We start from the raw sequence: 14046 nt of genomic DNA on the forward strand, positions 1-14046 counted from the left end.
TGTAATGTTCATATGTTCTTCCAGGGGGGATGAATAATCTCACAATATTTATGTGCTTCACAAAGATGGGGAAAGTGTAGGAGATGTGAACAACAGACACTGAAAGGAAGGACATGTTCACCTGTCACCAGTGCTGATACTGGTTCTCCTGAGCTGAGTGGTCAGGGTGCCTTGTGGGGGTCTTGTCACTTGTTTGCATCCGCGTTAGCAGAACTGGCCTGTCCGTCCTAGGTTATAGCTTTGTCACAAGACTTGAATTGATGGGAATGTTTATTCCAATGGTGCTGACTGTACTTGAATTTTCAGCTTAGTTTTCTGGTATCGTCCATCCACATTTAGCTTATTCAGTTGTAATGATGCTGGCTTTGTAGGTGCTCACACATTATTTTGCTTCCAGAAATTTCTCAATTACTGTGCTAATACTCTTACTTTACTCAAAGATGCTAAAAGAAATACATTTTTTCAGAGTGTGCATGATGATTTTTGTGATAGTGGCACTATTTGCATTAAGCAAGGGACCAAAATTTTTTTCATAGTATAAATTAATGAGAGAAGATGAGCAGTTGCCTACTGAAAGATGACAATCAGCCATTTTTGTTATTCCTATTCTAGGAAGAGTTTCTTAAACTGAGAGTTGATAAATATGGTAATGGTTCATATATGCTTCATTAGTACTGGTGTCACTTAGGAATAGTTTCCAACACTTGGAAAATTTTGGGTCTCCTTGGACATCATTGTAAGAATAGACTATATTTACAAATTATTAATGAATCTGAGCTGTATCCCTCTATGAGTTGAGAAGGGAATCATCTTTCTGAAGAGTCAGTTCTTGAAATATGAGCTGCCCCCATAAAAAACGCAAGGGCTAAACCAGCTAATAACTCAGTTTTCCTCAGCTGTCTCTGGGTGACAAAGCTGTGGTAACAGACCGTGCTGGCTAACTGGACAATGTTGTAAGATCTTCAGTAACCGATAAAGGAGAACAGCAACACTGCCTCATACACCCACTAAGAAACGGTTTGCTCTAAGACTGTGGGCTGTCCGCAATTTTCAGTAAATGCAGTTGTCGTAGATTATGCTTTACTGAAAACCTGTTGGAGGACTAGAAGAGAACGTGCATCAACCTGAGAAAGAGGCAGCTTGTCAAGCAGCCTGAGAGGGAGCAGTTACTGGTGGTGTTCAATACAGACTCCAGAAAAACAGCAGCCACTGGAGCCTCGGAGGGTTGATACGCAGCCTCGGGTTAACCGGCCTCCAAGAGTTATCAAAGGTTAGGCATCGGTTCCCTGCCAGAACTTCGGGCTTTGTAATATACAGCTTAATAAACTTTTTACATCTTTTCTAGAAAAAGAACCTGTCACTGGAAATTACCACAAGAAAAGAAGTAGTAAAACTTTTGAGGGAAAATGCTTTACATTTGCTACTGTCTTACCTGAACAGCTTCACCATTCAGCAGACAGGCATTCTGTTGGAAAGCTGCCTGCATTTTGTTTCCTTTTCTCTGGCCCTTGATTAGTTATTTATGACAGTAGGGGTTTATTCTGGAGCTGGGGGTTATCTTGTCACTCTCTGATACTTGCCAGAGACGTACTGAGTAATGCCCACAGAAAGCACTTCCCCATTTTATCTGGCATTTGGTAATACCAGCCCCTAAGCAGATGTGTGCACTGCTGGAGACCTGTGCCCTGTAGTGGATACCACAGCTCATAAAGGGTTCATTTCTACTTAGGAAATCACTATGGCTCTGGTAGGTGGGGTTTTTCTGTTCTGTTTGCAAAGATATTTCTCCTCCTCTGATACGTGATAAATCAATTCAGGATTCAGATGGGTTCTTGAGGAGATTGGTACAGTCCAGTCCCCATTTTCACAGGATTTCAGGACCTTTCTGAGAAATTCTGAGCAGATTACTTTCTCACTTTTTTCATCTTACAGCAGTCAGTGGTGGAGCTGAAATGTGAACTGTTTGTCAGGTCTCTGAAAGATAGGCGTGATTTTCTGCGGTGGGTATAGACCAGGCAACAGTGAGTTTTGCCGTTAGAGGACTGGGCCTCCTCCTGTTCTCCAACCCAAAGGCACCACTGGTACTTTTCCTTGCAAACTGTATTCCACCTCACAGCTGATTTCTTTCCTGTGAACTGTGTGTATATATCAGGATTGGGTTAAGGAACAGTAGACCTACAGTAGTACTTCTGAGCTGCTTACAACTTCTTCTCAACTCACCACCTTTGTATCCACTCCGGGTGGTTTCTGCAATCCCCAACTACTTCTCAAGGCCACAGAATGACAATACTGACTGGCTGCCATCCCTAGGGCCTCCATGAAGTTCTTCAAAGGCCTGAGCAGCAAATCCATGCCTGCAATTGTGAAAATGTTCACTTCAGTGAAGAGCTGCAATCTTGTGTCATGGGACCATAGTCTCACGTTTCAGCATCAGTCATCATTCTTAGTTTGGAGTTCTGCATTGTTGGTCATCAGTAACGCAAAAGTCAGCTATGACGTGCTTGGCCATTGCAGCTTCTGCCCTGGAAAGCACCCATTTTTTTTCTGTACTTAAACATTTTTTGTGTCAGTCAAGACAAGTGGAGAGTATCTAGAAGTACCATGCAACAGTTCTAGGCTTTGCCATAGACAGGAAGAAAACCCAATGACTTCAGTAACAGCTAGTTTCCACGCAGCAAGGAAAGATACTTCTGGAAAGGTATTTCTAGTACTTTTCAATAGTACTGGTTTAACTGGAGAAGGTTTTTACTGGGAACATGTCAAAAACAGTTCTTCCTGGTTTATATCTTGCTTCTGAAAAGCAAGTTATTTCTGGATGTCAGAAAAGAAAGTTTTTTCTTACGCTTTAATAGAGGTAACACCAGGTAACTATACGCAATCAGGAGTAGATTATTTTTCTCTTAACATAGCTTTCAGGCTTACATAAATAAGCATCTGAATTGTATAGGCTGTAAAGGCAAGGCAATTTAGAGAATGTATTTAGAAAATGTTTTCTCCAATACACATGAAGCTTCCATTTATACTGAATGTTGTGACCACATTGCGGGTAAATGTTTTTTTGTTGTTGTTCGTCCTCTGAAATAGTAGTTCACAATGTCAATTTTTGCACAAATAAAACATAAAAAGAGCTCAGTGCTGTGGAGGGTTGGTAGTTCCATGTGTTAAGTTGTATTCAGATATGTGTGCATTTTTATACACACTTGCAGGGTTAGGGCTATTTTTGTTGAATGCTTTGTGTAGTTTGCTGCTGAACAGCCAAAAGTGTGACTTAGAAATGTGGGTATCTTTTGTAGAAAATAGTTTTGTTTTATTTTAAACAAAGTAGAATGTTTCCTTATTCTGTGTTGCAAAGGAGTTTCTGAAGAGAAAGCAATAGGAATACCCTAGCCATTGTGCTGATCTACAGTTTTAATTAGATATTGTCAAATCAGAAGTGCACTGATTTATCTAGCATAGCTACTTAATTTATTCCTGATGTCCTCTGCAATGTTATTCAGAACTGAATTATACACAACCCATCCCTCCCTTCATCTTCAACCAGCGTCTCCTGAAAAGGCACTTGCAGTGGTTAGGGAAGCTTTCGTCTAATTGTGCAGGACTGTACACCCGCTGGTGAGGACTCAGGGGTTTCTCTACATCAGCCTCCACCACGAAAACTGTTGGAGAAGACCCTACTCTAGATGTGCTATTTCCTGGTTTAATGAAGAAGCATTGTCAGCGCAAAAGGTGCTAAAAGAAATGATTCCAGAGCAAACCAATTAGTTGTAACAAATTACTTTGATCAGAGAGTAAAATATAAGTGTCAAAAAAATATGTTTAGCTAAAAGCAGTAGCTATACTGGAGTGGTAGGAAAAATCACGTAATTTTAAAGACAATGGACTGATACTGATATTTCTGTACTTACGATCTTGATCAAACTCTACTTACAAATTCATAACTCAATAGTTGAAATACCAAATATAGTAGTTTTAAACTTATGTCTTCTACAAAGGAATTGCTCATCAATGGTGGATTAAAAAGCCTTGAATTAATCAAAGCAGTAGCAGACAAGGGGAAACAAAATGGTAAAATGTATTTGGACTTTCAAAAAAACTGTTACACAACCCGTTACAAAGAGGTTGGCACAATATACTTTTAAGGATGAAAAGAGGACTAGGTGTTGGAAAACGCAGCAAAGAATTATCTGCCCTTACTTATATATGAAGACAAAGGCTTCCTTCAGCCTTTGAAAAGCTTACAGTCTAAATCCCTGTGCTTACAATTGGTTGTATGTAGGTGAACTATTGTGTTTGTAAGAAACACTGTTAAACCCAGAAGGATTTGTCATGATTACAGCAGTTGCTTCTCACAGAAGAGAACAGACGAGAGCTTTTAATTTGTGATATAAGAAGGGAGGATAATAACATGGGGGGAGGGTGAGGAGGCCAGGATGGAGTGTAGCAAAACTGGGAAGGAAGCTGTAGTTGCTTTATTCAAGAATAAATTTATATTATAATCTTTGTGGAAAAGGGATTATTTCTTTTTATTTTCTTTTTGCTTTACTGTCTTAGTCTCTAAGGGGTGCTGCAGAAGTAAAATTTTATAGTAGATTTGAATGAATAAGTGGCAGCAAACTGAGTTTTTCATGCCCCAAACAGGGTATGGAGACAGATGGAAGGAGGAGCAACTTGGTGGAATCTCTTCTGATTGCTTTGTCAATACCAGTATTTGTTTGGTTTCCTTTGCTGCCAGGCAGGGCTAGTGCTTCAGCTGAAAAAAGTGATTTGAACTGTACTTCTGAATACCAAAACTTTCAAAATGTTAACATGCTTACATCTTTTATTACTATTTCTGCATCTATTCATTACATTTTCAGAAGAAAATGTAGCAAGTTGTTGGCAGTAATCAGTTTGATACTGAAAATGAGCATTTGCTTTTGGTTGCTTTCAAATGAAATCAGAGAGCAACAATTTGTACAGGCGTCACCAAAAATATTCCAATTATTCTGCAGTTGTAAATGGTCGGTATTGCTATTTGATTCTTAAAGGTTTTCTTTAATAAGCAGATTAAATAGCTCTTTCAGCCATAGCGAAAAAGCTCAGGAAGGAGGCTGAAATCTTTTATGCACTCGTGACTCTCATTTAGCCACAGTGTATTTCCTGACATTATAAACTAGATGGTCATATTCAGAGCATACCAACATATATAAAAACCTGTGTGTGTATGTATGTGATTAATGCTAACTTTAAAAATGTCTTTATTCTGCAGAAATAATGTTGAACTCATAGTTCTTCATAAATGAGACATTTCAGCCTAGCATGTATGCACTGTTCCCATTATGTGATAAAAAGCACATACACAAAATCTGACTTATACAGATCATCAGTACATTTTATCCTATTCAAAATCTTCACAACAATGGCTGAGGCTTTTCACATTCATTATAAATACTCAGATGTTGTCTATGGGAAGTATCTATTGTCTGACAAGCTTTAACAAAGTAGCCAGTCCCATCCAAAGCACATACGTGGTTAATCAGAAAGGACATTATTAGTGCATATAAAATGCTACTAACAATTCCTGCAAATTTCCAATAATATTTAGAATCCCAGAATGTTCTTTTACATTGCTATTGAAATGGATTCACATTATACATCTGCCTTTTTATTTAGGGAATAAGGAAAATTGAATGAATGAGATGAAGTGAGCTGTGTAACTGTTTTTACTCAGAAGTTCCTCAGTTCTTCCTGACTTACCATCAACCAGAACACTAGCATACAAAGTATTGTTTAGAACATGATCATCATAACCCTTAAGTTAGATAAGTAAATACTTTCAGTGAAATTAAAAATTGCTTGTCACTTGACTATACTGCTGTAACTTTGAAGCACAGTCTGTTCCAATTAGTTGCACCAACAAGGAGTTGACAGCCACTTGGATATTCAGAATTTCCAAGTTTCTTGCAAGCAGGTGTTTCCAAAGCATGAAGCTTTGACAAATGAAAATGATCTGAAGAAATCAGTTTGAGCCAGGCAGTTACTGGAGTGGAAAATTCAGCTTATGCACAAGACACAGTTACATTACTTCAAACTTTTTGGTATTTTTTTTCTGTTTGAAGGCTGGTAGTATTTCATGCCATGCTGTGAACCCTTGACTGTTGATGTTCTGCTGCTTCCTCCTTGCAGGACACTTTGATTTAATTTCATCTATTGTATGCAACCATGAAAAGAATGCTGGTTTATTTCACCGTCTCATTTCCTGACAATGACTCCAGCATGTGGACAGTCTGTGCAGCCAGATCTCCAGCTTCCCTTGTCACTTCTTTTATACAACTCTTGTTACATTTCACTTTTCCTTATCTGCCGAAGGAAGTGTTGATGCTGATGCCTTTGTGTTATGCTGGAAAAAGTAAATGCTTTTTGCTTACCTTATCAGTGTGTTCTGGCAGAATATTAAAATGGAACAGCAAATCAACAGAGCTGTAACCTGTTGCTGAAATGACTCAGATAAGAGTATTACTTCAATCTAGTTCATATGCATTTCCAAAATATACTTTTAAGCATAGGAAAATGTTAGGGGGTTTATTTTTTAGCTGTATTGCTAAAGATTTTTTTTTTTTCCTTTTTGGAAGGGGGAGTGTGTTACAGATATAGATTACTTTTCTTAAACTGCTGAATATTTTCAGTTTTGGCATTGAACAGACTTTATCAAATTTTTTGATCTGTCCCTCCGAAGTGGTAATTGTTTTCTGCATCAGAGAGTTTCTTAAATCTCTTATATCCACTGAATTGCTGGCACAAAATCATGCTAGTGTATGGTATATAAATTGCAGGAGAGCAGCAAAGCCATAGATTTCTTGGGTTGGTTTAGCTGGTTAATTGTTAGAAATTTTAAGAGCTTTGAATGAGAATGTCAGTATTCATGGTGATATAAAAGGGTGATGGATAGTTTTCAGTGGCAAAAATGGTAGTAATCTTCAGGGTCTCAGTCTGGGAGAAGTTAATGAGTTAACCTAAAACTTTGTGATGTGGTTTTTAAGAAGGTAGCACAAATGATGTTACTGATTCTCATCTTTCAGCCATAAATTGCTAGTCTGACTTCAACAGATTTACCCCTGACTGCAGTAATGCCTAGTGACCAGAATCAGATTCACTATCTTTATGTTTTATAGTACGTTTTTAACAAGCTGTGAAAAATGATATGATGTGGGAATGGTGGTGATTTTAGCCATCCTGTCATTTTCAAAGTGGTGTCATTTTTCTTGCATGCTGAAGTGGAACTGGGTTCTGACCAGTGAACACTTCATATGGTGGAAGCATTGGATGTACAAAAACTGGGATAGCTTTTTCCCTTATTACGGGTGTGCAGCTACTCACATGTATCTACCCATCAGCTAGCTTACAGTCCTTTTACATGCCCAACATTTGTTCAGCTGTAAAAAATAGTTTGTTCATCTAGTCATTAAGCTGCTAAATCTGGAAAACACAGCCGTGTCTTTCATGGTGTGAACAACAGAGGTGGAAGTACTTGCCTAACTTTTCACATCAGTGAATCGCAAAGGGTTTAGCAGTGAACCGTTTCATGACATAGCTGCAGCCAGAGATTCCAGCTGCTCTAGAAATTTTTCTGAGAAAACTAAATTTTTTTCTGTATATGCCACAGAAATAGGAGTTTTAAGAAAAATCAAAACCTTTAATTACCATCTTGATAATAGGTTGGACTTTGTGTCACCTTGGGTAGCAGAAACTCCTCATGGATACTAGTCACAGGCACCAGAAAACTCTTCTTTTTTTTTTTGGTGCTAAGATGCACAGACTCTTTGCATTGGTTTTTGTGTGGCCCATAAAGTGACAGTGGCACAAGGCCTGGGCAAGGGCATGTTCCTTCTCAGCTCCCCTTGGTCTTGTATGTCTCCAGAATGGCAGTATGTCTCCGGTATGTCTCAGTGAATGTCTGAACCCCCAGAGCTTCTGTAAAAGTGAGCAAACATATTATTTCACATTGTTAGGCTAACAGCTTAGCTCCATAAGTGTGCTTAATACACACTCATGTAGTAATGCTGTCTTTGATTTTTGGTCTTAAAATACAGTACTGAGTGTTTTCCAGTTAGAATTTATCCATTCTGCTGTTTGTTGGTAGTTGTTCTAATAGAGCATCCCGTGTCCATCATGGGCTTGCCTTGTATACCCCTCTAATGTAAAAAGGTTCAGCTGACTTACAGCTAATAAATCACCCAGCTGAATAAACGGTGTTGGGCTAAATTGGAACCAAACTGAAAAATGATTTTATTTCTGCTTCCTAGCTTTGTTGGAAATAGTTTCCTTTCAGATTTCAGATGAATTTGTATAATATAGAGGTAGTTCTTGGAAAAACAGATGCTTAAAGGAGGAGTGCCACTCGTAGAGGCTGTCAAAAGCGTGGCCAGCATGAACTCTGTGTTCAGTTCAGCTTGACAAAACAATGCATTTTCTGGGCATGTTTGAGCATCACTTGACATGACATGAGTCAGAAGTGAGTTGCAGCTGCAGATTTACTTAAGTGTAGGCTGTTGAAGAACTTCTCCCGGATGTCTTACTGAAAGTGAAAGCAGCTCCTGTTGTTGCTCTCACTGTTTGGTAAGAGAACAGCCCATGAGGGTTTGGTATCTATTAAAACAACAAAGTGCAACTGAGGATGGGTACGATCATCAAGACCTCTGTCCTGACCTTTACACATGGCCTGTTTGCAAGATGATCAGCGTTCTTTAAACTCTCTGTCGAAATTCACTGTATACAAGGCTTTGGTGTTAGTGCCAAATAATAAATTTCCCTTAAAACAGATTAATTTCAATTTTATGGGAAATCGTAGAGTTCAAGAATTTAGTCATAGTTTAGCTAAATAGAATATTGTAAAGTAAAATGATGACAGACCACTATTAAAAATAAATTCAAAGTAATTAATTCAGGCATCGCCTTCCCACAGGCAATTTTGTATATGTGAAAATATGGTTAATTGCCTTTCTGGTCTTTGTCTGGAATCTCAACATTTTTGTTAATGATTTAATAAAAGTAATTTTGAGACCTTCTGTACATTTTAGACACTAAAAGTGAAGGCACACCCTTGCTTTGTCTAGCTTGGTGTCATCATCCTGCAGCAGTCAGGAAGGAACAGCCTTGTGGCTCACAACAACTTCTAGTTGTGATGTTTTGGGTTTTTTTCTAACTACAGAGGACTTGTTTTCTTGATGTTATTAGTTGGAATCTAGAAGTTCAGAAAATTTGGTTTTGAAACTATTTCATGGTTAGGGCAATTGTAAGCTTTCATGAATGCTCTCAAGTTTCTTGTTTAGACATTTCTAACTTTAGTTTATTACTACAGACCGCACAAAAGTGGTTCTTTCTTTTTACTAGTTGCCATTTTAACTTTTGAAGTTGGTTATTAAAAAAGGTGATTGAAAAATGATTTATTGATAGTTGCATTTATTAAGGCAACTTCCAGTTTTAATCACATACTTCAAATGCTGCTGTTCTGATGCAGAAATAACAGTTTGATTTTCTAATACTTAGGGATAGTTAATGTCTATTTGCTTTTTATTTCATTTGTGTAATTGTTTATGTCCTGTAGGTTTGTTAAATTGCTCACCTACTTGTTACTAGCCTCCTTGAACAGCTCTCTGAAAAACTAATTAATGTAAATGTTAAAAAGAAAGCGAAGTTCCATTGCAAGAAAAAAGGAAGAAAAAGCATTGAAAAGGAGGTGAGAAAGGGAAAAGAAGGGAGCAATACGGCACCGTTTAAACCAAGGAATTTTAATGTAGAGCTTGTGTTGTACCTGGGAAGGGAAGGGAGACAGGGATGCCATGAGGAAGAATTGGGGAGAAGGTTATAAATGTTGGGAGACATCAAGTTTCTTTTGGGTCTGCAAGCTGCTGTAGAACAGCAAGAAAGAGGAAGGGAAGTTTTGGTGTTTATTATTTACTTCAGAACACAAGTTTCTTCTTTTGCAATACCCTGATGAATGCTGGGGACTGGGATGAGGCTGAGGATCAGGCTGGTATGCAATTGTTTCCTTATGCCTAGCTGGACTAGATACTAAACATTGCAGGGGTGGGGTGGAAATTCACTATTGTCAATCTTGTATCCTTCTGCAGTCAGTGCATTAAATAAGATTTAAAAAAGAGATGGTGAGTGAGGCATTAGTCATTTAAAAGAAGGAGGTGGGTGCCTTCTGCAAGAGTCTTGCAAGGTCTTTTGGTAGTTTCAGGCATGCCTCAACAGTTACTTTAAAAGGACAAAATTAGAAGATAAATGTTAGAGAGATTTCAAGAAAAAACACTCCCCTGCAAACCAAGGCTCATCTAACCATTTTCTCTTGAAGTGCACTAGTTTTGAACGATTTCATTGCTGTGGAAGTGATGAGCATGTCAGTATGCAGTTTGGCCAGCATTGTACATGTTGCAGCAAAGGTTAATATGCTGCGGCTCAGAGTTGTCATTCTGGAATAACGAGAATAAACCGTATGTTAAAATGCCCTTATTTTGTGGTTTTCTTCGTGATTTAGACTTATTACTACCTTAAGAAGAAAAGGCGGGTAGTAGGAAGAGAAACAACAGAAGTTTCTTGTTGAAGTGGTGTAGCACTTAGTACACCTGTGGCCTCTGAGAGGTTTCTATCATGCTGCTTTTTTTTTTCCTTGCAGAAGACCCATAATCGCATAATAAAATATTAATAGCACTGGTCTTAAAAGATTTAGCTCCTAGCATGAGAATATGTAACCATGGTGCTCAGTGTGTATGATATATGAAGCTCCTGTATGTACTGTGACTGTATAATAGATACAGTTGTTCTAGTCTTAAAATTAAATGTGGTGTTCCAATCATGCACTGTAATTAGATGCTACTTGCAGAGAGATGTGTTAAAAACTATTTTGCAAAAGCTTATACATACTAAAAAATATAATTTCTCTCCTTTGTCATTTGGGACAGAAATGTGGTTACTATTCATGCAGTCCAAAGACTGCATTCTGTTTTGGTTTGGTTTGGTTTTTTAAATTTTTTATGATACAGTTTATACAAATAACTGCTCTAAGAATCTTACCTTTGCCCCGGCATACAGGCAAACTAAGGCGGCCTCTACTACAAATGAAGAGCTATAGCTGTGCTTAATATCTTTATGATCCCCGGCCCCCACCCCCCCGCCGTTTCCTCCATAACTCTGTGGAAAAAAACACATATCTTGCAAAGTACTGCAGTAGCTGACAAAATCCTAACTCATGTAGGTCTGTTCGATGCCTAGATTATCACTGTTGAATAAATACAGGGTTTGAGGGTACTGGTAATGACTAGTCCAAATACTACTGTAAGGTCCAGCTCTGTTTTTTCTTACTTATTCTGCTCTAGTGGGCCAGGAGTGTATGTGAATGTAATTAAAAATGGAGGTTGCCATAATAAATACAGGTATCAAAGAATTATTTTTCAACCACCTTTTTTAAATAATAAATTTAACCATTGAGATGTCAACCAGTTTTTTGGTTTTTGTTCTTTTTTTTTTAAATTAAAAAAAGGATGCTCAGGAATTGTCATACTGATGAGAGGAGCAGGTTCCTTGGTGTTTGGGTATTAGCGCTGAGGTGGGGGAATGGGATACAGCCTTGTCTTAGTTCAACAGGATGGTGATACAGAAGAAAAATACACCTTACATGAAAGTTTTAGTAACATTAGCTATTGCATTTTTATTTTTTTCTTCTCCAGAGAACAAATTTGGTTGGAACAAGTAATGCAGATTTTCCCTCTGGGGATCCCGGAATGTACCAGTTGGACGTTACTCTAAGGAGGGGACAGAATCTAGCAGCACGGGACCGTGGAGGTAAGCGTGCTGCTAAACACTGCCTTAATGTTTGGGAAGTTACATGTCCATTGGGTAAATTTCTATGAGGGTATTAAAGTTACAATTAAGGTTTGAATTCTAAGTGTGTTAGTTAAACTCTGCTTAAAACTATGTAGAGGTTCTTTGACTTAAAAGCACAGAGTAAAAGGAGCTAAGGCTAGCTAAATCCACAGAGGAGGAGAAATAAAATTTAGCTAATACTGGTTTAATTCTTCTGCTAGCTAATTTTCCTCCCTTTTTTGAATGTTTCAAACTAAGAAAGGTGTGATCGATTTAATTTAACCATGCAAATTTGTGCTGTCTTGCTCGCACAAGTGCTGTTTTGTAACAGCACAAGTGCTGTAATGGTACTTATTTTGTTCCTTGATTGCTTAACTGATAAATACTGGAGCTGTGTTTAAAGACAAAAACAGTAAAACCCCTCCATTAGATGTGTCCAGGCTTTACCTGTTGGCCAATCTGCTGATCACATACTGGTATTTTATGGTCTGCTCTGAGACATGTTCTGCACATGTAGTTCAGACATAAAAAGGATTCCTAAAAGGTATTTTGACCCACAGGACCACAGCAGGCTGACTCAGTGATTCTGTAGATGCAACTGCAGCTCATATTTAAAATTAGATTAAGTCAGTAATCCACTTCCTGAACAGCAATGTGAGCATGATAAATCTGACTAACAGCCTATTTTGGATTTGCTGTAATAGATCCCTTTTGAGAGAGAAAAAGCCATAGTAAAAAATTAACTGCAAAAATAGTATTGCACAGGATCTTTCCATGCTTACCTGATGAAATTACTGACTGATGTCAGATCTCAAATATGGTACCAGAAACCTAGAAGGCTGTTTACATTAGTAGGAAATTACTCCACTGATATTTATGTCCCTGAAACTGAAATTTTAGTATAGTCACTGCTGCAAGAATAAACTTTTATGTATATTCTTCCTCTAGGTATATTGATATTCTATCAAGCTTTGCCTGACAGTCATTAAAAATAGATACTCAAATGTTTTTGTTCCATGAGCTAGAGAGACTCGCCCAGTTTCTGAATGTGTTATCATTCAGTCATATCCATCATTCATATTATTTATAAATGAACAGAAATGTGAATGTAAATGTGATTATTTGTATGCAAGGAAAACATCTGTAATTATTTTTCCCATAATACAGGATTCTAGGTCTAGAGTAAACAAAGGGGTAGGAGATCCATCTCCTGAGGTGGAGTCCCAGGGTCTGAAATGAATACTAGGTGCTGTATAAAATGTCAACTGCTTTAAAAGGTCAGTTCGGAAAGCTGCTGCTTGAACAGCAATGAATTCTCCTCAAGCTACCTGGGAGGCAACACGACAAGAGTGGTGTTTCCTCAGTACTGCTTAGTCCTAGAGCCCAGACCCTAGGGTTGCAGTGCACGGTCATCGCCCACCATGTTTTGGAGCCTGTAATTCACTTTGGATGGTATTGCCTCTCAAAAGGCTGAGCAAGTACTGGTCTTTCTTTTGAAAAGATACTGGGAAGGAGGTAGTTGTTGGGCTCTAGTTTCACAGAGTAGCCTTGTAGCTAGAAATCTTACCAGAAAAGCAGAATGCCTGGGTTACTTTCTGCTCCCTTTCTGAATTTCTTCCTGTCCCTCAAAAATCTCAGCCCTCCTGTCTTGAGCAACCAAGGGAATGTTTTACCAAGCCACTGCAGCCTGTCAGGAGGGAGAATGTGCATTGCATTTTAGTGAAGTGTAGAGGATCCTTCAGACCAGGTGGGGAGCCTCAGACGTACTCCCTCCCGCATTGGCCAGGTTTCAGATCTCAACAGGGTTTGCGCTTCCAGGACGGAGCCTCAGTTTCTTAAGGGGAAAATACAGAAACAGCACCTTGTACTGGGGCCCCAAGCTAGGACCCATCCACTCATGAGTGCCTGTCCTCTGTGTTTCTGCTTGTTTTCCCTTTCTCTTGGAGCTACTCAGAGTGAGATTTTAGGAGCACCTGCAGAATTTGAATTGAGGGGACTCTACAGGCATTAGGCAGGCGCTTAGTGGAGTTAGATGGCTGCTGAATGGGAAGTGCACAGAAAGGGGCTTGATTTGGGAATTCAATTTTGTCTAAATCCTTTCTTGAGTGTAATACTTGGGTATTTTTTTATTGTTTAAAGTATCCCTGTGGTAGTCCCAGTTGTGTTTCACTAGGAAACTGGGCATGTAAAACTGAATTTTTA

General features: G+C 38.6%; 1 protein-coding gene across 6 annotated transcripts in view; it reads left to right on the plus strand.

Annotated features, from left to right (window-relative positions):
* The window catches only part of MCTP1 (multiple C2 and transmembrane domain containing 1), a 292805-nt gene that overhangs the window by 103413 nt on the left and 175346 nt on the right, over positions 1-14046 (plus strand). For all 6 annotated transcript variants that reach the window (XM_052778226.1, XM_052778227.1, XM_052778229.1 and 3 more), the window contains one exon: positions 11709-11823. In XM_052778226.1, the coding sequence (XP_052634186.1) occupies positions 11709-11823 (115 nt within the window). The remainder of the gene's footprint in view (positions 1-11708; positions 11824-14046) is intronic.

Source organism: Harpia harpyja, chromosome Z (assembly GCF_026419915.1).
Source record: "Harpia harpyja isolate bHarHar1 chromosome Z, bHarHar1 primary haplotype, whole genome shotgun sequence".
Classification (NCBI taxonomy): domain Eukaryota; kingdom Metazoa; phylum Chordata; class Aves; order Accipitriformes; family Accipitridae; genus Harpia; species Harpia harpyja.